Source organism: Rhinatrema bivittatum, chromosome 2 (assembly GCF_901001135.1).
Source record: "Rhinatrema bivittatum chromosome 2, aRhiBiv1.1, whole genome shotgun sequence".
NCBI lineage: Eukaryota > Metazoa > Chordata > Amphibia > Gymnophiona > Rhinatrematidae > Rhinatrema > Rhinatrema bivittatum.
Window position 1 is genome coordinate 726,074,226 of NC_042616.1, and position 26,059 is coordinate 726,100,284.

Genomic DNA, 26,059 nt, shown 5'->3' on the forward strand with positions numbered 1-26,059 from the left:
AAATATCTTTTAAACATATCTTTAGATATAATTATAGACATTTTAGGAAAATTTATGAAATGCAAAGTACATCGCTTAATCGTATTTTCCAATCTCTCAATCTTATTGTGTAAGAGAGTATTGTCTTTTACCATACTTCCTGAGACTCAATTTTTCATATTTTCTCCTCATCTGTAATTTCCAGAGCTGATATTTAAATACAGAGTTCTGAATTTGTGCTGATCCAGGGGCAGAGCAACAGTGATCTGGGCCCCCATCCGAGGCTAGGGAAGAGTCTTGTGAGCCCGTGGGCACTGCACTATTGCATAAATGGTCAGTCTGCTCCTGCGCTGATCAATTGTTTAAATGCTGAACTAAAGGCTTTTCCAGACTAGCCAGAGTCTCTCAGAGACTGTCCATAGTAACAGTCTTAGATTTTTCAGGGATAATTAAGAGTAATGGAAAAATGTTGAACTTGCCTCAGACCCCACATATCCAATTTACTCAAGGGATGCAAAATTTCAGCTGCTTCTCCTACTATAGTTTACCTAAGTCCCATCTGATCCTTCTGTAGGCCAACTGTACCCTTTGCTGAAATCGGCACTCCTGCCTTGCTCACTGCAGATAATTCTGCTGCCTCCTAGGCCTGAGAAGCCATTCCCAGGGCCATAATACACCAATGCTGAGTCCTGCTGTGTCCTCAACACTACCAGTTGGGCCACATTTCCAGAAACACACTTCTGCTGCCGCCTTCTAGGCCTGAGAAGCCATTCCCCGGGCCACAACACGCCAAAGCTGAGTTTTGCTGGTCCCGTAACACTGAAGTTGGCAAACACCACCACTGAGGTTTCCCTCCACCGACTTCCCCTGCCTGCTTCGCCTCCAGAAATGTTTGGGGCAAAGCAGGCTCAGGAAGTCAATGGAGGCATTCCTCAGTGGTTGTGTTTGCCAAACACCTCTGAGGCATGACTCCATTGAGATCTTTTGCCTCCTTTTCTCCAAAAACCACCACTAAGGCCTGCATAAGCCTGTCTTGCTCCAAATATACCATTGTGGCCTGACACTTTCTGGTACAAAATGCCATGATCCAACTAATACCACAGTGGTCTGACACTTCCAGCTATGGCATGCCATACTCCACCATATCCACTGAGGCCTAACGTATCCTGCATGAGCCTGTCTTGCTCAAACCATTTCACTGTGGCCTGACACTTCTAACTGCAGAACACCATGCTCCATCTATAACCACTGTGGCTGGCCTGACACTTCCAGCTGCAGGATGCCATGCTCCAACCACTATATCAAAACCATCTTAGAGAAGCTTAGGATCCTTAATATTTTCCAATAAGCTTTGCTGTCCCTAAGAATACTACATTTTCTACCTGCATAGATATTCTACAAATGCTCCATGGACCTGACACTGACAACATCATAGCTTTGGAGGTGTTATATCTACACTTCTCGCTATGTTGCTCTGCTCCTATCATTCCAGTTGTAAAAATTATTAACCGACACCACTTCTGCCACCACTGCTCCTAGCCATTCTTGCTAATAAGGTTTGCAACCTTGCAATTATCATAAGCCATGCTTATCATACCATGGGCTTTTTCGATGCTAAAAGCCTTATTACATGCCCAAGTAAGGTTAATGTAAAAAAGCTTGTGCTTAAAAATGAGTAAAATAGGCTCAGCGTCCATCATACTGACCACTCCCTTCTCTTGTGCTTATATGTACATGGGGACCAGGCCCAGTGTATCGAGTTTGTGTGTCTCGCGTCCCTCTCTCTTTGTTTTAACATTTGGAAAAAAAGACTGGTGAGGCTTTCAATGCTTCCCTAGCTCTTCTTTTGACCAAATGAGTCTTTGTGACTGTACTTCCTGCCCTTAGAGGTTGGTTGTGTGCTACACAAAAATGTTGTTAATCTAGATGTGACTTGATAAGGTTGGGAATGCATTAATGACCGGCACTGAGAAAGTAAAACTATTATCCATGAGAGTGGATAGAGTTAACTATCTATTAATAAATATTTTTGACTTATAAGGGTCTATTTACTAAGCTGAGATAAAATACTACCGAGAAAAATACTGCAGCCAAGCAGCATTGCATGATGGCAGCCCCACATCCCTGGCCTACCATCTTATAAAGGGGCTATGGGGCCACTGCTGCTCACCCTTGGGCAAAGTAGTAAAATTAGTGAGGTTCTAATGAGACTCCCCTCTAACCCACTCCATTCCAGCTACCCTATGTGGCAGCCAAAGTAGTTAAAAATATTTTAAAAAGTTAAAAAAATTGTGATCCTGGTCCTCTCCCCTCAGTCCAAAACCGCATCCCCTTGTGTAGTCCACTATCCAGACCTCTCCATAGAAACATAGAAATGACGGCAGAAAAGGACCAAAACTTAAGGTAGTATCTTTACCCCCATGCTTATCAGTTTCCCAGAATATAAAAGTCAGGTCCGTTGTTGGTTGTTGTCTGAATCTAATTCTCCTTTACTCCTTACCATTGAAGCAGAGAGCAATGTTGGAGTTGCCACAAAAGTATCTGGCTTATTGGTTAAGGGTAGTAGCAGCCACATCAGCAAGTTACCCCCATGCACTCTTTTCTTCATTTCCATCCTCTAACCTTTAGGGTTCCACAGTGTTTATTCCATGCACCTTTGAATCCTTTCATTGTTTTCGTCTTCACCTCCTCCTCTGGAAGGACATTCCAGGCATCCACCACTATCTGTGATGAAATATTTCCCAATGTTGGTTCTCAGTCATCTTCCCTGGAGTTTCATTTTGTGATCCCTAATTCTACTGATTTCTTTCCAAGGAAAAGGTTTAGCAATTGTGCATCATTAAAACCTTTTAGATATCTGAAGGTCTGTATCATATCTCCCTTGCACCTCCTCTCCCACGGTATACATATTCAGATCCTTCAGCCTCTTCTCATAAGACTTCTGATGCTGACCCCACACCATTTTGGTCGCTCTTCTTTAGACCGCCTCCATTCTGTCTTTGTCCTTTTTAAGATACAAGCTCTAGTACTGAACACAGTACTCGAGGTGAAACCTCACCAAGGACCTATACAAGGACATAACCACCTCCTTTTTCTTACTGGTTATTCCTCTCTCTATGCAGCTAAGCATTCTTCTAGCTTTAGCTATCATCTTGATACATTGCTTTGCCACTTTCAGATCCCCTGACACTATCACCCCAAGGTTCTTCTCCCAGTCCATGCTCATTAGTCTTTCACTGCCCATCATATACAACTCTTTTGGATTACCACACCCCAGATGCTTGACTGCATTTCTTGGAATTGAATCCCAGCTGCCAAATCCTCAATCAGTCCTCAAACTTTCTTAAATCACTTTTCATTTTCTCTATTCTTTTAGGCATGTCCACTCTGTTGCAGGTCGTAGTATCATCCTTCTATCCCTTCTGCAATGTCGCTCACAAAAATATTGAACAGAACATAAGAACATAAGAAATTGCCATGCTGGGTCAGACCAAGGGTCCATCAAGCCCAGCATCCTGTTTCCAACAGAGGCCAAACCAGGCCACAAGAACCTGGCAATTACCCAAACACTAAGAAGATCCCATGCCACTGATGCAATTAATAGCAGTGGCTATTTCCTAAGTAAATTTGATTAATAGCCATTAATGGACTTCTCCTCCAAGAATTTATCCAAACCTTTTTTGAACTTAGCAATACTAACTGCACTAACCACATCCTCTGGCAACAAATTCCAGAGCTTTATTGTGCATTGAGTGAAAAAGAATTTTCTCCGATTAGTCTTAAATGTGCTACTTGCTAACTTCATAGAATGCCCCCTGGTCCTTCTATTATCCGAAAGTGTAAATAACCGATTCACATCTACTCATTCAAGACCTCTCATGATTTTAAAGACATCTAGCATATCCCCCCTCAGCCATCTCTTCTCCAAGCTGAACAGCCCTAACCTCTTCAACCTTTCCTCATAGGGGAGCTGTTCCATCCCCTTTATCATTTTGGTTGCCCTTCTCTGTACCTTCTCCATCGCAACTATATCTTTTTTGAGATGCAGTGACCAGAATTGTACACAGTATTCAAGGTGCGGTCTCACCATAGAGCGATATAGAGGCATTATGACATTTTCCGTTTTATTAACCATTCCCAAAACCAATCCCTATGGCACTCCACTTAACAGCGTTCTTTCTTCAGAGTAGATTCCATTTATCATTACACACTGTCTCCTGTCAGACAGCCAGTTTGCAATCCACACTACTACCTTGGCACCCACTCCCAAGCTTCTCATTTTGTTCATGAGTCTCCTATGTGGGCCTGTATCAAAAGCTTTACTAAAATCTAAATAAATCACATCGAGTGCTCTTCCATGATCCAATTCTCTAGTCACTCAATCAAAAAAATCAGTTGGATTTGTCTGACAGGACCTGGTGAATCCTTGCTGTCTCAGGTCGAGCAACTCACCAGATTGTAGATTGTTCACTATCCTTTCCTTCAGCAGCTTCTCCATTAGATTTCCCACCACTGATGTGAGGCTAACTGGCCTGTAGTTTCCAGCCTCCTATCTGCTCCCACTCTTGTGAAGTGGGACCACCACCACTCTTCTCCTGTCTCGCAGCATTCTCCCATTTCCAGGGATCTATTGAACAGGTCGTGCAGCAGACCCGCCAGCACATCTCTGAGCTCCCTTAGTATCCTCGGATGAACCTCATCTGGCCCCATGGCATTGTCCACCTTTCTCCTTTCTCTGATATATCTGAAAAATGTTTTGTTACCTCGCTTTACCTCTTTGGCAATCCGTTCTTCTGCTTTCTTTCTTCGTCTCCTTCAGTTTCACCAGATATTCTTCCCTATGTTCCTCTTTTTCTGATCTTATATACTTCTTGAATGCTCTTCTTTTTGCCTTTATTTTTTCAGCCACCTCCTTGGAGAACCAGATCATTTTCTTATTCCTCTTACTTTTGTTTACTTTTCTAACATAAATTTTTTTGTCTTTGTGTAATTGCTCCTTTTAGTTTGGCCTACTGTTGTTCCACCTCTTTCATTTTCTTCCAGTTTCTAGTTTTACCTCAGGTCTTCGTGAGACCTCTCTGTATCCTATTTGTGATGTCAAACCATACTGTTTGATGATCCCTGGTGTTCAGGTGGGCAGCCACTCGGACATTAGAGACATTATCCCCTTTAGTGAGCACTAGATCAAGTATAACTCCCTCCATCATGGGTTCCATTACCATTTGTTTGCACAAAGCCCTTTGCAGGGCATTCATTATCTCTATACTTTTGGTAGATTCCACAGAAGAAATTCGCCAGTGAACATCCGGGAGATTGAAATCTCCAACAAACAACACTTCTTTCTTCTTTCCCACCTTTTGGATGTCTTCAACTAGATCTCTGATTAGTTCTTCTGTTTGAGTCAGAGGCCTGTAGACCACACCAGTAAAAATGGAAGCACCATCTTCTTTTTTTATGACTATCCATAACGCTTCTTCTCTACCCCACATCCCTTGCAATTCTGTTGCTTGGATACTGTTTTTGACTTAAAGAACTACTCCCCCCCCCACCCCCCACACACCACTTTTCTGTCCTCTCTGCCATTCCTTAATAAGTTATAGCCAGGGATATCTGTATCCCAGTCAAGAAACTCAATGAACCAGGTCTCTGAAACAGCAATTATGTCCAAGTCAGCTTCCACCATTAAGGCCTGCAGGCAGGGGCATATTTATTTATTTAAAAACTTTTATATACTGTTGTTTGGAGTATGCTGTCACAACGGTTTACAATGATAATAAAATAAACACAAGATAAATCATAAACTGTAAAACAAAATAAGACAGGAAAATATCGACCCGGGGGATTTTTTTCAAAACCAGCCCATGGGATAACTGATGCTCTCAAGCTCTTTCCCTGCAGCACATGTGTCAACAGCTTCCAAAAGCATGCCAAGTTAAAACTCTGGAACCCAACAGAACTGAGCCAAAATATCTCCAAAATAAACTTCATCTTTCCTAAATAACTAAGAAGTTAAGCACATTCTAAACCATTTCATCCAGGCAAATTGGTTAGACCCCCTACACATATGCTTATATCTCTTATAGAATATATCCTGGATTCCCAGTCTGGCTCTTGAACTAATTTCAAGTAATGACACTGCCAGCCAGTGTCAGACACACACACACACACGCAGTCACAACCAGATTTTTAGATTTCAGAAACTTATTTTATTTATTTATTTATTTAAGGTTTTTTTTATACCGGCATTCGAGAACACTTTCACATCATGTCGGTTTACAGCAAAACAGGGGTGTGAGAAATACAACCAAAAACATAAATAAACGTGATGAAGAGATGCAGTTACAATTAACAAGGGCTAATGAACTGGGATTGTAAGAAATAAAGAAAGATAGAGAAGGTTAATTATATACAAGAGTACAATATAAATATGGAGTCCACTATGTACAGCTACTAAGCAGAGAAATTATTGATGGTGCTTGTTAGGTGGAGTTCGGGAAGGCTTGCCTGAAAAGCCATGTCTTAAGTCTTTTCCTAAAGGTTAGGAGGCACGGTTCATTTCTGAGATCTGGTGGGATAGAGTTCCATAGCGGTGGGCCTGCTGTGGAAAGGGTTCGGTCTCTCAAGGTTCTGTGATTAGTAGTTTTTACGGGTGGTACAAGGAGACATCCTCTGTAGGCTTCCCTGGTCGGTCTTGTGGATTTGTGTAAACTTATACACACTGACACAAAGACACATACCGTATTTCCACGCATATAACCCGCGGGTAATGTGCGTTTTTACCTACCCCGCATGCCTCCGCGGGGTATAAACGTGGGCGGGTTATCCAGAAAAAATTTTACATGAAAACGACTAACAGAATACCTAACCAAAGGGAGACGTACCAGTATATCGGTAAACAAGCATGAATCAACTTTATTGTTATTGTTTAACATTATTGTTTCAGATTCTTATCTTTGTTGTTCAGAATCTGCTGCATTATTTGTAATTTTTATTTATTAAAACAAAGTTATATGGTATTTTGTTACTTTATTACTTCACTACTTTTAATACAGATTGTGAATCTTATCACTTAGCGGAAGCCCTACGGGAAGTTAATAGTAATTACGTTATATAGCGCATTTATAGGTAAAGCGTTAGTGTACAGAATGTTTGTATGAAAATTGAACAAATGGCAATATTAAAATAAAAAGAAAACATTTAATTAGAAAACATTTTCATATTATAAACGCATTCAACTCCGAACAGTAGTAATAAACAAAGTCAAAATATGAATAATTTTTAAATAAATCTCCAGTTCTTATACATCAATATAAAAGAGCCCTAAATAAGCAACCTAAATTAAACTTTATAAAATACTTGTCCTATAACTAGCAATTAATTTAAAAGACTTTAATTGTCCTCTTCTTCACTAGCTGAAGAAAACCCCTCGAAGTCATCATCGCCTGAATCATCATTAAGGGCGGCTAAAACGGTCTGCAGTCGTTCGGCCGTCACAGCATCTTCTATCAGATCGTCGTCATCTTCGTCTGCCGAGCTTAGGTCTGAAGCGTCTTCTTTTTCGTCAACAATGATGCCCGCCTTTTTAAATCCATTCTGGACAGTATCAGGAGAGATTTTGTTCCATGCATTAAGCACCCAGCTGCAGGCCTCTGCATGGGTTGCACGGCGTAAACGACCAGCCGGTGTAAAACTATGAGTCCCAGACTGCATCCATTTGTCCCATTCGGCACGAACATAGGTTTTAAACGGATGGTTTACTGCAATATCAAGTGGCTGCAGTTTAGAAGTTAAACCACCAGGGATAACAGAAACATGGGCCCCAAGTCCGTTCAATTTTTTTTTAACGTTTTCGCACTTGTGTGCTGCCATGCTGTCAAATACTACCAATGATTTCTTCGAGAAGAATCCGCCAGGTCGGGTTCGAAAACATTTATCTATCCATAACAGCATGACTTCATTGTCCATCCAACCTTTTCTGTTGCAGTGTACGAATACACCAGGTGGAAATTTTTCGCGGGGCATCGTGACTCGTTTGAATATAACCATTGGTTTAAGTTTTATACCGTTTGCGGTACATGCCAGAACCACAGTAAAGCAGGTCCGCTCATGACCGGTAGTCGATATGGCCACCGTTTTAATTCCTTTTTCAGCGACTGACCTCGTAGCAGGAATGTCAAAGGCCATCGGAACTTCATCCATATTAATTATTTCAGAAGGCAAAATTCCACGTTCTCTAATGCTCTCAATTGTGAAATCTCTAAAATTAGTGACTAGTTGCTCCCAATCATTCGGTAAATGTTGTCCAACTGTTGTGCGCATACGCACGGATAAATTGTTCCGTTTCATAAATCTGGCCACCCAGGTTAAGCCACATTTGAAATCGGGTATATTTCGTTCTACGGCAATAAGCCTAGCTTTTATTTGGATGGCCAATGTAGAAATGGCTAGGTTATTCACTCTCCTTTCTAAAACCCAGTTCTTTAGGTCTTCCTCTAAATGCGGCCATTTCGCTCCATGACCTCGTCTGGCGCGTTTTCTCGGATTCATTTTCTCTAATGCAGCCTTATCTTTTCTCCATTCTCTTATAGACTTTTCGTCAACTTCAAATTCTCGGGCAGCTGATCTGTTGTTGGTTGCTTCAGCACGTGCAACTACATTAAGTTTGAATTCGGCCGTGTATGACTTTCGCTTAGGCATGGTTCTCTAAAGAAAAAATTATTTGTAATTAGAATTTTTAAGTATTTAATAATCTTTAACATTTCTGAGAAATTTTAATTTGTCAGTAGAATTTTAAAGTCATATTGTTCATTTTTTATAATTTATTCAAGTGCAACGAAACTAAACATACCTCTTAGAATTCAGCGGCGGTGCGAAGAACTTTGTGAACTAAACTCGATCGACACATACTACACCACGCGCGCAATAGTTAAGCAACGCTATTGGGTGCAGCGTTGCAGCGTAAGCCCCTTGGCAGCCGCTATATATAGCTCACTCTGTCAATTGCAGCCGGCATACTGTTTGCTCCACTCTCTCAGCAACGTCCACTGAGCAAAAATTTCCTGATTCAGCTCTGCAGATCCAGCAATGTTGGGACGTAAGTCTGGTTAGTCTGTACGTCTGTACTTTTGCTGCGCTCTTTTTCATGATGTAATTTGATTAAAAGCATGATGCTTTTATTTGATGGACTCTACGTAAAAAAAGATCACCTAGGAAGGGGTACGCGACGACCTGAGCTTTTGCTAAAGGGTACGTATCAACGGTTCCCACTATTTTCTAAGGAAAAGCATGTGACTTTGTTAGGCCAACGGTTGGGCTTTAGGTCAAATGATGAAACAGCGCTTAAGTAATGGTTACCGATTATGAATGGGTAACCATTTGATTATGAATTCTCCCGGTTTCGATCTTTTGTTTATTTGTATGTCTTAGTTGCACACTATATCGTGATTGCTCCCAAAAAACCTTAAAGGTAAAAGGTAGCATATTTAACAAAACATATAACGACGATTGGTTATAATGGGGCGATCGGTATGGCTTCGTCGTTGAATATAACGGTAATCGGGCGTTGCGGGTTATATGAGGAGGCGGGGTATATTAAAACTTTCTTACATAAATCTTGAAAACCTGCGGGTTATGTGTGTGGGCGGGTTATATACGTGGGCGGGTTATTGTCGTGGAAATACGGTACTCTCTATCAGACAAAAAGACCCACCAATATACTGAGTGTATGTCTGTGTCACAGAGAATGATACCCACACAAAGATCACCTGGTCAATTCTACCAAATGGCAGACAGTTGCGGAATTATTTTTTTTTTAAGGAGCAGTAACTGAATTTTAAAAACTGAAAGAAAAACTAGGCAAATAAGCAGGAAATATTCGGTAGATGTAAAATTACAGACAGCAGTAAATGCAAAAGAATCAAACATCAAGCCATGTACTGAGGATGACTTTGGGCAAGATATGCTAAGTGGTTTTCCTAGTTTGTGTTGATACAGTTTTAGGGGAGAAAGAGCTCTGAAGGTACAAGAGGAGACCCGCAATGATGTGATTTCTTTTGGAATCAGTGAGCTGGTTCCCTTTAGATCTGAGTCTCTTCCCCAGCCTGGAAGGTTCACCTTGGCTCAGTTTATCTGAGCTACGTTCTGGATCACTGGCCCAAGGAGACTGGATTCTAATTCTCTCTGTTAACATGATTTGCAGGTTATGTCAAAAGGACCAGAAGGACCTCCTCAGGTGTAGCTAACGTTTGATCATTTAATGTTGCTTGTGAATTTTAAGGCAAGCCATGTTATTTGATTTGCATACTATTTCCCATGTAATGAGCTGATTTGCTTTCATATCAGCTCTTGTTAATATCCATTGTGCCTTTTTTTGAGGGGCGAGGAGAGGGTAAATAACATTTGCCACATGGTAAAAACTCAATGCAGTTTAGTAAGTGACCCCCATAGTTTGCATACTTCAACTCCATTGTGGCTTAATTTAAAGATAATTTTAAATAATACATTTAAAGTTGATTTATGTAAAATAAGAATTAGATGGTGAAAAATCTATTTTGTACTTTAATATGTGATGGAAGAATATTAGCCTGCTGAAGTTAGGGTTAATTTTACCTCGTATAATTTATAGGAATTAGCTTTGAATTTTTGATACAGTACAGTGAAAAGTTATTTATTTTATAATGTATGAGCTGTTCCTGTGGGGGATTTATTATATTATTAATATAATAATGTTATATAGAATTTGGGAGACTGAATTATTTGTTACATGAAAATAATTAGCCCTAGAACTGAAAACAACTTTCTATGTGGTAAAGAGGATTTAATTCTTCAATTATGAAAGTATAATATCAATTAATTGTATTCTGTTTTAATGAATTGACCAAGTCATTTATTTTGAGTATAGGAATGTAGTCATAATTTAAATTACTTTGTATTTAATGTATTGGTCTTTATTAAGAATAAATAGTTCATAATGATTTTTGTATAATTAAAGTGGTATAGTTGTTTTATTCAGGCAATATCATCCTTTGTCTTTATCAGTTCATTTTGTTTGAACCTGATGAAGGAAGTAGAGCTCCAGAAAATTATTCAAGAATTATATTGTTATTCCAAAAAAAGATGTTACTAACATGGCAACCCCTCTACTTTATTATGTTTAGTTTGCAATGTTTACAATGTCTATCTTTATATATACATTTACAGATTGGTGTGGTTCAGTTCCTTATGCATATTTCTAGGTTTGTGTATCACAGTGCCTAAAATATATAATATATAATTGTAACAGAAGCTGAGAGTGTCAGATTAGGTTAAATTACATATCTCACAACATGGTGCTTTCTTTTTTTAATGTAATTTAAGATTTATAGTTTTAAGTGAAGAACACAAATCCAACATATCAATGTACATAACACAGTATTATTGGTATTAAATATGAACTGTGCCCTACTAGCCTACCCTCCCCTCTCCCTCCATATAACAGGAGTATAGTTAAAGGTTGCATCAAAGTGAGTAAAAATAAAACCACCACAACATGGTGCTCTCTGTTTGTTGATTGCGTTGGTCAGTGCTCTTCAATACCTTGCCCTCACTGTAGGATCTGATGTCTAGGTTCAGATTCATAGATTGTTTTCATTGCTGCAACACAGGGGATCCAGTTAGTTATGTCAGATAAGCTCAGGGCTCCCAGTTTCTTGTGTCAGATTTTTCAGGATTCTGCAGCAAAAATTAGCAATTTCTGTGGCAATTATGTGGCAAATTTGCATGATTTTGCATAATGATTCACACCTCTGACTATGCAAAAAAAAGTCAATTTTTATTGTAAACCATTCATGTTGTTTAAACAATATTTAAACTATATATACATAAAAATGTGCCAAATATAACAATTTATAATTTATCAAGGTAAGACATAAGTTACAAACTTAACTGTGAAATTCACTATGGGGCAGATTTTATAAATCTATGCGCGCGCGTACTTTTGTTTGCGCACCAGGCGCAAACAAAAGTACGCCAATTTCAATAGATACGCGTATAGCTGCGTGTATCTGTTAAAATCTGGGGTCGGCACGTGCAAGGCTGCCCAAAATCGGCAGCCTGCACGCGTCGAGCTGCACAGCCTGCCTCCATTCCCTCCGAGGCCGCTCTGAAATCGGAGCGGCCTCGAAGGGAACTTTCCTTCCACTCTCCCACACCTTCCCCTACCTAACCCATCCCCCCGGCTCTATCTAAACCCCCCTACCTTTGTTGCACAAGTTACGCCTGCCCAAGACAGGCGTAACTTGCACGCGCCGGGCCAGCCGCCGGTGAACCATGGCCCGGTTCGGGAGCTGGTCCAGAGGCCGCGGCCACGCCCCCAGAATGCCCCCGATGACGTGCCGGCCGCGACATGCCCCCAACATGCTCCCCAATGATGCACCTGCCGCTGCACGCCCCCGACACGCCCCACCAGGAAAGCCCCGGGACTTACGCGCGTCCCGGGGCTTTGTGCGCGCCAGCAGCCTATGCAAGATAGGCTCGGCGCGCGCAGGGGAGGTTTGAGGTAGGTTTTTGAGGGTTACTTGCGTAACCTACGCGCATAACCCTTTGAAAATCTACCCCTATGATTGTCTGCATATGCAGGTACAAGAATGTTTGTATAAGGATTAAATTCTTCTATAGGGGCATCACTCCAGCCTGAAATTATATCAAAAATCATCTTTAGTTTGATAAGAATTTAAGAGATCTTTGAGGGATCAAGCATTCTGTTTTCTCTGTCCATGCCAACTTCACCTCCCCCCATACTACCCCATAGGATGAACAGGGGTGGGAGCAACAACGGAAGGTTCACTGCAGGTGTTTGCAAGGGGAAGGGCTGGAGCAGGAGCAGAAAGAGCTGAAACTGAAGACAGGCACCTTGCAGCTTTGTGGTGTGAAAACTTTCTGATATGTTAATTCTGTGATACATGTTTAAATATGTAGCAACGTAGCTGTTTCTCCCATGGCTGCACAATTGTGGGAGGCTAGGGGCAATGGATATATTCTTTCTTAAGTGATGCAGTTAATTTTTCCCAGTGTTTATCACCCAGACTTTGGTCAGCCACTGCTCAGTTACCGGACCAGCTGGGGCAGGATTAGAGTACTAATCAGAGAGCAAGGGCGAACTCTGGGTGCAGAATACCAGATCCTTTTCAGGCAAAAAGTTTTTTGCAGAAGAGGAAAGCAGAAAATATGGCATGGAGTGCAACACTGGATTAGATCTTGGGAAGGAGAATGTGCAGGCTGTCTTCAGTGGAATTTGAGCATTGATTAGCTTCTAATTAGGCATAGCTGGAGTTTCAGGCTTCAGAGCATGGCTTTCAGCATTTGCCAATGAAGTAGAAACCTCAGACAAGCTGATTCAAAAAAACTCCGCGGGAGAGCCAGCGCTCCATGTTCAGCGCCCGCTCTCCTGACGCGTGCCCAGGCACCTCTCCTGGGTGCGCGATTCTTTATTTAATTTAGGGCCTGCGCTAATAAAGAAGCGCTAGGGACACTCATGCATCCCTAGTGCCTCCTTATTAGTGGAAGCGGCGGCTGTCAGCGGGTCCAACAACTGACGCTTAATTTTACCGGCGTCGGTTTTTGAACCTGCTGACAGCCACGGGTTCGGAAAACGGACGCCAGCAAAATTGAGCGCCCGTTTTCCAACCAACGGGCAGGCGGACAGCTTTTGTTTTTAATTTTTTTATTTTTGGGACCTCCGACTGCTGCTTTTCTGTACACTTTCCTGGTGTTGTCCGTGATTAATGCCTACCTTTGGGCAGGCGTTAATTTCTGAGAGTAAAATGTGCGGCGGATAACTAATAGGCTCATCAACATGCATTTGTATGTGATGAGCGCTATTAGTTTTGGGGGAGTTGGCCGTGCGTTTTCCACACGCTATTACCCCTACAGTATAAGGGGTAATAATAGCGCGTTTAAAATGTGCGGTAAAACTGGGGTTAAACGGTGCGCTCGGCCGAACGCACCATTCTGTGTTGGCCTGAGAGATAGTAGAATGGAATCTTACCACTTCTTGTACAAGCACTGATTCTACAGGTAAGTCAATCAGAGTAGGGGATGGAATACAGGAAGGTGTGTCCATTAATCTGGGGAAATCAAAGATAAAATTGGTGGTAGGAGAAACTGAAACACAAGGAACAGTTAATAAATCAGGTACCTCAGAAACTGAATACTTTTCTTTGGCATGTTTCCTCTCCATGGCTTTCAGCACAGGGATATTATTTTCAGGAAAAGTCAGAGCAGATGTTTTAGGACCAGAGTAAAACTGCTTTCCCTTTTCTAAAGTTTGATACTGAGAATCAATTCTTGTGTAATACAGAGGGCTCTGAGAATGGGTTTTAATTAAAGCCACAATGGAACCAAATTTCAATTGCATGGCATCTTTATTTGCAGGAGTAGCAGACAAACAGGGATTCTCTGACACAACAGATACTTTGCTCCTGGTTTGCAGCATTCCTCTTTTGCTGCCTTCTGTGGAGAGAGTGTCTCTGGAAGAAACATTAAACAGTTGTAACTCAGGTCTAACAGAACCTTATTTAGGCACAGGTTTTACTGATTTGGGTTTTAGCTCTTTATTCTAGGGGAAGGAGGCATCAGGAGTTTTTAACACAGAAGGTATGTTAACTTGAACATTACAAGAGCCTAACTCCTCCGAGGCCAATTGCACTGTGGCTGGATCTTGGTTTGGTATGGCTCCACAGTGAAAAACAGATGACTTCATTCCAATGATTTTCTACAGAACATTTCTCACATTTCCAAACGGGCAGGGTCATTCATTAAAATGCGATAACTACCGCATCACAATGGTAAGATTTAACTTGGGGAAAGGGGCGGGGTTAGAACAATTTTGATTCTGGTACCGCTGTGGGCGATAATGTTTTAGACATTATCGCCGGCAGTAGTGCTGGGAATAATACCACCTTTCCCATTGGTGGTTCGGGGGTGATGGTGTGCGCTGCAATCGCAGTGGGCGAAAATCGCTGCGATGTGGCCTGGTACACACTATTGCCTCCCTGCCCCCCCCCCTTTTTTTGTGGCTCATCATTCTGCTATAATTATAACAGCATGATGAATCCCAGGGTGACGTTTGCAGGGTTAGGATATCTGCGGGCACGACAGACTAGTTCAATTGGTAAAGTCATGTGTAGGCAGGCTGAACTCTCCCCATAACCAGGGGCTGAAGGTAGAGCTCTAGGAACTGGAGTTTGTGGGAGAGCTGGTATTTTAACAGAACCAGATTTAGACATATGACATCTAAAACAAGTCTCTTGATACAAAGCATTTAGAAATTTTCTCCTCTTGCACTCCCGTATGCCAGAACTGACAGATTTACGCATGTAGGAGTTGGGGAATCCTATGGGTTCTAACAAGTCTGGATTTACCAGACAGACAAGAAGTGCTGGACCCACTGCCGCGGAGGACAGTATGGCCTTGTCATCCTGTTGTGGTTAAGGACCCAGCCAGGCTGGAGAACCCCCACGGGAACAATCCAGGGCTACAGGGCAAGACAGAACTGAACTAGGGAATCTTCGTCCTTTACCAGCCACCTCCCCCACAGGTTGGGTTCTGCTGGCTGGCAGGATTTAAAAATGGGCTGGTGTTGAGGGTAGTTCTGGACTGAACCCATACTGGACTAGAACTGGTGCTGGTGAAGCTGAGCAGGACTGGACATGCAGGCTGCAGGCTTGGAAGCTGTAACAAGATTGAGGTTAAGACAATGGCTAGGCACATAAACAGGACAGGACAAGACAGAGACTAGATCAGACCGATAACAGTGAAGGCCTGGAGGCCATACACAAAAGACCCAAAGATCACTTAGGATTCCTCACTATGCAGTATTACTTTCTCTGAACTAGTATTGGTTACCAGCAAGTACAATACTGCTTCAGTTACCAAAATATAGGGAGTGGTGCCTATGATAGGCCCTTATTCTAAAAATCAAGTATTGGGGGCAAAGAAGGCCAGTTTGTCTGACATTTGCTGACCCTTGGAAATCCTGACTTTAAGAGGGTAGTTTTGTACACTCCCCGGTACATGTGTATTGGTGGCACTTACCACTTCGCACACTTGGGGAACCATCTGCCCTGACTTACGTGACTTTGAAGACATCTGGTATGTCTTCAGGATCTCCCTTCATACGACTCCAGAGAATGTCATTCACCAGTTCTACGTTGGCTCCCATTCTGATAAGACAGTCTGAGCTGAGATACAGTGGTGAGTCAAAGCTCTGACTAGGTAGAAAATATGTTTAAAGCTTTTATCACCTAACTTGCGAAAGGGACTCCATCTTGTCAGCACACATAGTAGTCAAAAGGTTTTACTGGGCCTTGCTTCTACAGTACCATCTGCCATCTGGTCTGTACATTTTCTCAGGATGTCCAGATCCTTTCGTAGGAAGAAGGTATCTTGAATAGTGTTGTTATCAATGAAAATTGCTATACTACTACCAGTCCCCTCTTCTGGATCATTTAGCACTAAGTTAAATAGGAGTGGATCTAGCATTGACCTTGGGGCGAATTAGGAATAATTTACATTCATTACTACTGACTGCAGCCTTCCCTTTTACCAAGATTTTTTTTTATTTTATTTTTATTGCATTTATAATTTTACACACAATACACATTGTGAAGGAAAAAACAAGTAGTTTAAATGGAAACTGGTATAATACAAATATCCACTACTGTTAATTTTACAGGAAATAATTATATTTTATACCACTTTTTCATATTGCAATTCCAAGAGCGAAATTATATCTCGATAGACAAAAGGAAATATCAGGAGGCTGACTGAGATAGCCTAAACATTGCCATTCTTCACTGGTTGTGTCGCATTAGGGTGTGAGTCCAGAAAATATCGGAGCTGTGACGGCTCAAAGAACACATAAGTAGAGTTATGAAATTGAAAAACGCATTTACACGGGTAACGCAAAGAGTATCTTGAGCACTTAGTCACTGCTTCATCTCTCGTTTCTAAGAATTTCTTTCTTCTTTCTTGCATTATCCTGGTGATATCCAGGAATAACCACACTTTTTGCCTATAAAAGGCTCTGTTCTATTCCGAAAGAACAACCTTAATATATTATTTTTCTCCGTGAGAAAGGCAAACGTCACAAACAGTGTTCCTCTAATAGTATCCTCGTCTTCAAGTGTTAATTCCAACATATCAGTAATATTCATTTGCTGTTGTTGCTGTTGTATTTCTTAATTTCCTTGCTCTCTCTCAATTTTTTTCTGAGGCAAATAATATATCTTTTTAATTAAAGGTGCTGCTTCCATGGTATCTTTAAGATCATATTCAAGTATTTTTTAAATAAGTCCATAGGTAATATTTGACTTATAATTGGGAAATTAATTATCCTCACATTCAAACTACGAAGTGAGTTTTCTATGTTCTCAATTCTCTTATTCTGAACATTTTCAAATTGTAGCAAGTTCTGCTGGTGAATTTCCACTACTTTAATTTTCTCTTCCGATGCATTTACTTTTCTTTCTTGAATCAAGATCCTTTCTTTGTTATCAGCACTACTTTTATTCGCTTCAAGAACAGATTTAGATAAATTCAGAATCGCTTTTTCAATGGCTGCAAGTGCTTCCCATATTGAATCTATTGTTATAATAGCCGGTTTAACAAGAAAGGAAGATAAAACTTGTAATGGCTCACCCCTTCTCGCGGCCTCAGTGTCAGAGTCCCTGCCAAGTTCCAGCATTGAAGTAATGGGTCTGATGTCCTTCAGGGCTAGAGGTAAATATGTTCCCAGTGGAAATCCTTGAAGTTCTCGTTCTGGGAGAATCTTTTGTCCCTCCTCAGGTACAACTCCCTGTTCTCCCTCCTTTAGAGCTCCATGCTCAGTTGGAGTCCCTGGGACCGTTTTCGCCACTGCTTCTCCCGCTGCTCTCTCACACTGGGGTGGGGACGACGTCTCTGGTGTGCCAGTACTCAGCGAGATCTTGTTGGCCTGTGGTAAGGATGCTCACTCTGCATCCTGACTCTCAGCGGCCCTCGCTCCCGGCTCTTTCGGCGTGGAGGTGAAAAAGGTCTGTATTGATGGCTGTTTTACTTCCAGGCTATCAGAAACAGCTAGGCTTTCACGAAGCCTAGCTTTTCGTTTAGTGTGTGGCATTAGGAAATTTAAATAGTCTGATGTTTAAGGAAATAAGTGTGAAGAATCGAGCAGCTCCTTCTCCAACCTCCAACTTGGCTCCACCCCCTTTTACCAAGATTTCAGCAAGAGATCCATGGAATCCTCAATCCATTTTACCCTGTTCAACAACCTTGCTTGTGGTACTGTGTTAAAGGACTCAGAAAAATCAAAATAGATTATCACTACCTTATTTCCTGTGTCTAAGAATCTATTCACAATATTAAAATACATGATCGTGTTGGTATGACAAGATATATTTCTCACAGATCTCTTCTGAGTGTTAATTCTTCCCTGATCTTTAGGATGTTTAAATGTAGATTACAAGGACAAAAATAGAGATTCCTGTTAATGCCAAAAATGTGAATGATAGAAATGCAAATTGATATTTTAAAAGTTTGTTTATGTAGGAAAAAATAGAAACTAATATTTTATATATTAAGGACTCAACATATATATGCTAGAAAATAGATACCAGAAGTCTCTCATATAAGCAAAAGTAAAAATATACTCAAAACAAACATTTCAGCAAACCTTTCAAAAAAATTAGTAACTAAAAGTGTTTGAATTCATTCCTAACAAAAGTTCATATACTTAACTTTAGGTTTTACACCGATAATAGTCATCTTCTCATTACTGATAAACTCACCAATGCAATCATGTTTTAATATGTAAATCTGCTCTTAGTGTAAACTCTATAACTAAAAACAGTATAAACAGTAATTAGAAAATAAGTTTTGAACAGCCACAAGCTATTCTGCTACACTGTTGATGTGTTGCAGAAAAATGCTATATATACTGTTAAAACTAATACTGCAGAGAAACTGGTGGTGATGGTGAGGAATAGAGAGAAAGCAAGTTTGCTTACCTGTAAACAGGATTCTCCATAGATAGCAAGATGAATTAGCCATAATACATGGGAGTCATCATCTGACAGGACCGAATGGACCCATCTCTCTCACTCAGTAAAAATTTAACTGAGCAAGTGATACTGTTTACTTTTGTTATTATTTTCTAAAATTCATTAAATTACATTTTTTGTTGCATTTTGTTTACAAGGCTATGGGGGAAAAATCACTGTTAAAAGGTTTGGTTGTTTTTTTTATATTTACCTCCACATGACCCCCTGAAATAAGCAGAGAAAACTTGAGTTGTGATTCCGAGTCCTGCTTGCAGAAGACAATAGATATCCTAGGAGAAGGGCCTATAGCTCTAATCACATCAAAATAGTCATAATGCAATTGATTGATGAAATCTTCAATTCAGTAGAGTATAAAACAAATGTTGTATTTTGCAGTATAATGGAATGTGCTTGCAAGGAGCCAACGGTGTTTCTGGTCGAGATGGAAACCCTGGAATGAATGGAATTCCAGGTACCCCTGGAATCCCTGGTCGGGATGGGTTAAAAGGAGAAAAAGGTGAATGCATGAAAGAAAGCATCGAGGAGTCCTGGATGCCCAACTTTAAACAGTGTGCATGGAACTCACTGAACTATGGCATAGATCTTGGAAAGGTTGCGGTAAGTACTGTAATATGTGCAGGGGAGGGGGACAAAACAAATGCATATAATTCAGGGCTCCTGATATTTTGCTTAAATCTAGTTGTCAAGGCTAATTCTTAGAAGCCAGTCAGAGGTTCTTGGCCCTGTGCAGGCCACTGGATGTGATCAGCTCCATTTGGGAGTTTATTTGGGAGTTTATCCCAGTTGCTGTCCCCTCTATGTTGCCTTTCCTGTCACTCAGTCTTTGCCATTTCCTCCCCTTATGCTGTATATATCATATTCCCACTTTCTCAATCTTACCCTTCTTCTCTATCCCTTTGCCCTGTCTCCCTTATGATCTTTCCTATCCTTCCACTGCTGCCTCCTCTTCCATTCTCCTATGCATCTTACAAGCTGCCAGCTCCCACCCTCCTTCCCACAAAAACATCAAAAATAGAATTTTACTTGCAGGAGATAAAGCTATCCTGTGAAGTGCTACTTGTCAGTAATTGAATGTATGTATAATTTTAAGAATTTAAACATATGTACATACACTGTATAATAATTTAAAACATTCAGTATAAAATCCACTAAACTGAAAATAATTTATAGCTCTGTCTGTATTTTTCCCATTGTTCTGTTTTCTTTCTCTGTCTTGACTCCTATTCTTCATTTTCTTTCCATTTTACATTCCATATCCTGTGATTTTTTTTTCCTTGACATCTAATTTTTGTTAATTCTCCATCTTTCTTTTCATTTCTCTTTTCCCGTTATAGCCATCTTTTTAGTTTTCTCCTTCTTCATCTTTCATATCTCTCAGACCTCTCATATTCAGTCTCTCCTTTGCCCCATCTTTCTCTTTTACCTCTCTCCATCTCCATCTCACCCCGTCTTACTCTTACCTTCTATTCCAGCATTTTCTGTCATTCTGTGTTCCATCCCTTTAGATCATCTGTTTGCTCTAGGTTTCTCTCGCAACCCAACCTCCACCATGGTATCAGCAACCTGCTTCCTCTCTTGCACACAGGGCCAGAGTAGGAAGACGGTCATCACTTCCTTTTCCACATGTGGGTCTGGACATATTCAAGTCCATGTGGCCCAAATTGCCAGGAAAGAAATCTCAGTCACCATGGTGGTCTGCTGGCACCTGGGATTTCAACAGCCCTGATATAATTATATAATAAGAAATCATTCAGATACATACAATAAATGTATGCACTATCAGAAGTTGTTTCATGCTGTTTGCACAACTGCATATCAGCTGGGTATTTTAGTGATCATACCAATAACAAATGATTCAATTCAATACTGCAGAGATGTGTAATCATAAATCTGTATGAGTAAATATGAAACATCGCCTGATAAGGACACCCAGTCTGCACATTTGTGTTTGTTTACTGTATAGACACATCTTACTCGATATATGGTCTTCTTCCTTCCTTCCTTTGCCACTAAAGTCCTGTTTGGGATTCTACCACTTTTGCTGAAGTCTTTTCCATGTTTCCTTTCATTGAAAAAGTATTTGATCGCATTCCTTAAGAGCCTCTATCCCTTTCACTTCATATCAGGACCCTTTTTTCCTTGGACTTTTCATATTATGAAAAAAGCTACATTCTGGTACCTTCTGGAAGCTTGCTAGATATTTGAATATTTGTATTCTGTTCTTTTCTTCTAGAGAGTACATCTTTAGCTCATTCAGTCACTCAGTGCATGCTAGGCACCACTATGGTGGTCCTCTTTTGAATTTCCTCCATCTTATCAATGTCCTTCTGTATATTTGGTCTCCAGAACTGTACATAACAGTCCAGATGTACTGAATGGATTTTCCTAATTTATGACTTGGAAAAATTGCTTAGTACACCTGGCCCATAAAGAGGTAATATTATGTCCCTGCTTCTACGAGTGATACATTTCTTTATGCGTTCAAGTATAGTATTAACTTTCCCAAATATTTTGTCACTCCTACTGGGCTCTACAAGCCAGTTAATCTAACTTCCTTGCGGCTCGATCCAGTAAGGCCGCGGTAAAAACAGTGAGGTAGTGTCAGGCGCACCCTTCCTCCCCGCACGCACAGTTCTCTTCACTAACTCCCCGATACTCTCCTCTAATCGCATGCAAATGCATGCCGCGGCTGTGAAGCGTTAGGGAAGGGTTATGCCCGCGCAACCCATTTTACTGTATAGGCGCTGTAACAGCGCCTATACAGTAACCAGGGTGCGCTGGTACCTGTCATTTCAAATGACATTTGAAATGACAGGCACCAGGAAGTGTAAAAAAGTTTAAAAAGTGTAAAAAACAAAAATACCTGTGTGTTATATAAAAAAATAAAACAATTTTAAATACCTGTCGGAGGGCCGTGGGTCCAGGCGGCCGGTGGGCGGCGGGCAGCGATCAGCGGCATCCGGTAGTCCCTTCTCCCTTCCTCCCCTGCCTGGATGAGCGCCAAAATCGCACGGGCGGGTCGGCAGCGGGGGGGGGGGGGCGGCAGCAGGATCCGGGAGCGGCGGGTAGGCAGCAGCGGGGTCCGGGGGGGCAGGGGCAGCGGCAGCGGGGGGGGGGGGCAGCAGCGGGGGGGTGGCAGCAGGATCCGGGAGCGGCGGGTAGGCAGCAGCGGGGTCCGAGGGTGGCAGCGAGATCCGGGGAGCCAGCAGCGGCAGCATGTTTGATCGCGCAGGCAGGTAGGTGGCAAAGTAAAGATGGCCGCCTGCACGGGAAAATCGTGCAATTGGCCGCTGAAGACGTGACGTCACACCCCGTGACGCCAAACGTCGTGACGTCACGTCTTCAGCGGCCAATTGCACGATTTTCCCGTGCAGGCGGCCATCTTTACTTTGCCACCTACCTGCCTGCGCGATCGAACATGCTGCCGCTGCTGGCTCCCCGGATCTCGCTGCCACCCCCGGATCCCGCTGCTGCCTACCTGCCGCTCCCGGATCCTGCTGCCGCCCCCCCGCTGCCGCCCCCCCCCCCCCCCCGCCGCTGCCGCTGCCCCCCCCGGACCCCGCTGCTGCCTACCCGCCGCTCCCGGATCCTGCTGCCACCCCCCCCCCCCCCCCGCTGCCCACCCGCCCGTGCGATTTTGGCGCTCATCCAGGCAGGGGAGGAAGGGAGAAGGGACTACCGGATGCCGCTGATGGCTGCCCGCCGCCCACCGGCCGCCTGGACCCACGGCCCTCCGACAGGTATTTAAAATTGTTTTATTTTTTTATATAACACACAGGTTTTTTGTTTTTTACACTTTTTACACTTACCATAGCAGGCCCGAGCCTTGCTACTTTTTCGTTTGTTTTTTTTTGCCCTGGTCCCGTCCGGTCTCCTGCAGCCCCGTCCGGTCCGGACGGGGCTGCAGGAGACCGGACGGGACCAGGGCGGGTAAGCAATGTTTTTACCCTACACTACACTACACTAACTCCTACTAGGGGGAGGCGGTAAACTAGCAGGTTAAGGCCGCGGCAGAACAGCGGGTTAGGGAGGAGATAATATCAGCGCCCGTTACAGTATCGCAGGGGAATAGATAATTCCTTCATTATACAGCTTTTTCGTTCATTTACATGCCGGGTGCGGAAAGGGTTATGCGTCTGTTTTCAGAAGCGATACGGACGCGTGAAACTGGAGACTATCGCCGAACTGCCTTGCGCGCCCGAATTGTGCGCTACGAGCACGTTACAGACGGGCAATCCTCGAGCGGACGATACTGGATCGAGCTGTTGGTGAGCAAGTTAATGGAATTGCTGCTAAACCAGAGGATAGTGCAATTTTGGAATCCAATGGATTGCAAGATATGAGATAGTATGGTTTTACCAGAGGTACATTTTTTCAGACAAATCTGATCAACTTCTTTGATTGGGAGAGATGGATCAAAAGAGTGCTAGACATAGGATTTCAGCAAGACCTTTGACATGGTTCTGCAAGAAGATTTATAAATAAATTCTGCGCCCTTGGTATGGATCCTAGAGTGACTGACTGGGTTAGAAACTGCCTGAGTGGGAAGTGATAAAGGGTAGTGATAAATGGAGTTTACTCTGAGGAGGGGGTTGTTACTAGCGGTGTGCCTCAGGGATTGGTCCTTGGACCAGTTCTTTTCAATGTTTTTGTGAGTGACATAATGGAACGGTTGTTGGGAAAGGTTTTGTCTTTTTGCCAATGTACAAAAATCTGAAACAGAGTGGATAGCTAGGAAGGAGTGGAAAACATGAGAAGGGATCTAGCGAAGCTCAAAAAATGGTCTAAGGTCAGGTAAGATTTAATGTTAAAAAATGCAGAGTAATGCTTTTAGGATGCAAAAACCCACGGGAAAGATGCAATATTGAAGGTGAAATTCTTCTAAGCACAAAGGACGAGCAGGATCTGGGGGTAATTGTATCTGATGATCTTAAGGTGGCCAAACAGATGGATAAAGTGATGGTAAAAGCCAGAAAGATGCTTGTCTGCAAAGGAAGAGGAAAAGCAGAAAAAGGGAGGTGATATTGCCTCTGTATAGATTCCTGGTTAGACCTCACTTGGAATACTGGGGTAGATTTTACAAATTTGCGCACACGCGTACTTTTATTCCCACACCAGGCACAAACAAGAGTACGCGGGATTTTAATAGATACGTGCGTAGCCGAAATGCCCCCGGGCCGGAACCACGCCCACAGCCCCGCCCCCAAATGACACGCCACCGCGACATGCCCCCCCAACACGCCCCCTCCAGGAAAGTCCCAGGGCTTGCGCACGCCACCGAGCCTACTCAACATAGGCTCGGCGCGCGCAGGGGGAACTTCGGGCAGGTTTTCGGGGAGTACGCGCGTACCCCTTTGAAAATCTGGCCCACTGTGTACAATTCTAGAGACCATACCTTCAAAAGGATATACAAAGGTTGGAGTCGGTCTAGAGGGTGGCTATTAAAATGGTCAGTGATCTTCATTCTAAAGCATACAGGGATAGACTTAAAGATCTAAACATGTATACCCTAGAGGAAATGTGAGATGGGGAGATATGATAGAGACATTCAAATATCTCAAAGGTTTCCATGCACAGGAGGCGAGCCTTTTTGAATGAAAAAGCTCTGGCGGAGCGCACTGTTAACCCGCGATTGGATGCGCATTTTCGATGTGCTAACTTTACCCCTTATTCAGTAAGGGGTAATAGCGCATTGAAAACGCGCGTCCAATCCTCCCGAACCTAATAGCGCCCGCAACATGCAAATGCATGTTGATGGCCCTATTAGGTATTCCCGCGTGATTCAGTAAGTAAAATGTGCAGCCAAGCCGCACATTTTACTTTAAAAAATTAGCACTTACCCAAAGGTAGGCGTTAATTTCTGCCGGTGCTGGGGAAGTGCACAGAAAAGCAGTAAAAACTGCTTTTCTGTGCACCCTCCAACTTAATATCATGGTGATATTAAGTCAGAGGTCCCAAAAGTTAAAAAAAGTAAAAAAAAAGAAAAAAAAATTTGAAATAGGCCCGCGGCTCACGGGTTGAAAACCGGACGCTCAATTTTGCCGGCGTTCGGTTTCCGAACCCATGGCTGTCAGCGGACTCGAGAACTGATGCCGGCAAAATTGAGCGTTGGCTGTCAAACCCGCTGACAGCCGCCGCTCCTGTCAGAAAAGAGGTGCTAGGGACGCGCTAGTGTCCCTAGCACCTGTGTGGGTGATACAGTAATTAAATTACTGTATCACCCACATAGGAGAGTGGCCTGCACTCGCCCGCTCTCCCGCGATGTTTACTGTATCGGCCCCCTTGTGCCTTGGCCTGAGGCCTAGCCAGGTGTCTCCTTGCCTAGTGGTCTTCAGGCCTTATACTTAGCAGCTTACAGGCCTTCTGTATTGCTGCCTTTGGGCTTCAGTGTTCTCTGTTATCCTTGTGTGCTCCTGCCCTTGTCTGCCTTGTTCAGCCCTGCCTTTGCTTGGTCTTAACCTGCTCTGCCTAGTCCAGTTCTTAGTATCTATTCCCTGCCTTGCCATTGCCTTGTCTTGCTCCATTCTGTACCTAGTCCCAGTTCCTGCTCATTCTCCTGCCCAGCCTATGTCTGTTTCCAGTCCCCAGCCTGATCCTCATACCTGGAAACTCTCCGGATTTGGCCCGGAGATTCTGGAATGCTAAAGGAATTGCCAGGTCTCTGGGCCAACATCAGAAAACTTTGGGTCCTGCTGTAGAAGCAGACCTTCAAAAAAAAGTCACCAGGTGTGCAGCCAAAGGAAGATCAGTCAGGCCTGCACAGCTGGAAGAAGGAGGAGTGTGGGCCCGTGCTAGAAGGAAGAAGCCTTTTGGGACATACACACAAGAAGGAGGAGCATGGACTCCACACTGGAATGAAGATAGGCTGCGAGTATGCACATGCAGAAGGAGCATCTCCCTTCCCCCTTCCTACCCCTGAAAAAGGAAGAGATCCATTTCCTGTGCGGCTGCAAGGAGGAGGCGTGTAGGTCTCTATGACATAAGGAAAGAGGAGGAGCTATATT

The 26,059-nt window shown here is 42.8% G+C and overlaps 1 protein-coding gene across 1 annotated transcript in view; it reads left to right on the plus strand.

Annotated features, from left to right (window-relative positions):
* CTHRC1 (collagen triple helix repeat containing 1) overlaps positions 1-26,059 on the plus strand; it is an 81,119-nt gene that overhangs the window by 45,003 nt on the left and 10,057 nt on the right. Inside the window, exon 2 of the mRNA XM_029591855.1 lies at positions 19,431-19,652. Coding sequence (XP_029447715.1) covers positions 19,431-19,652 — 222 coding nt within the window. The remainder of the gene's footprint in view (positions 1-19,430; positions 19,653-26,059) is intronic.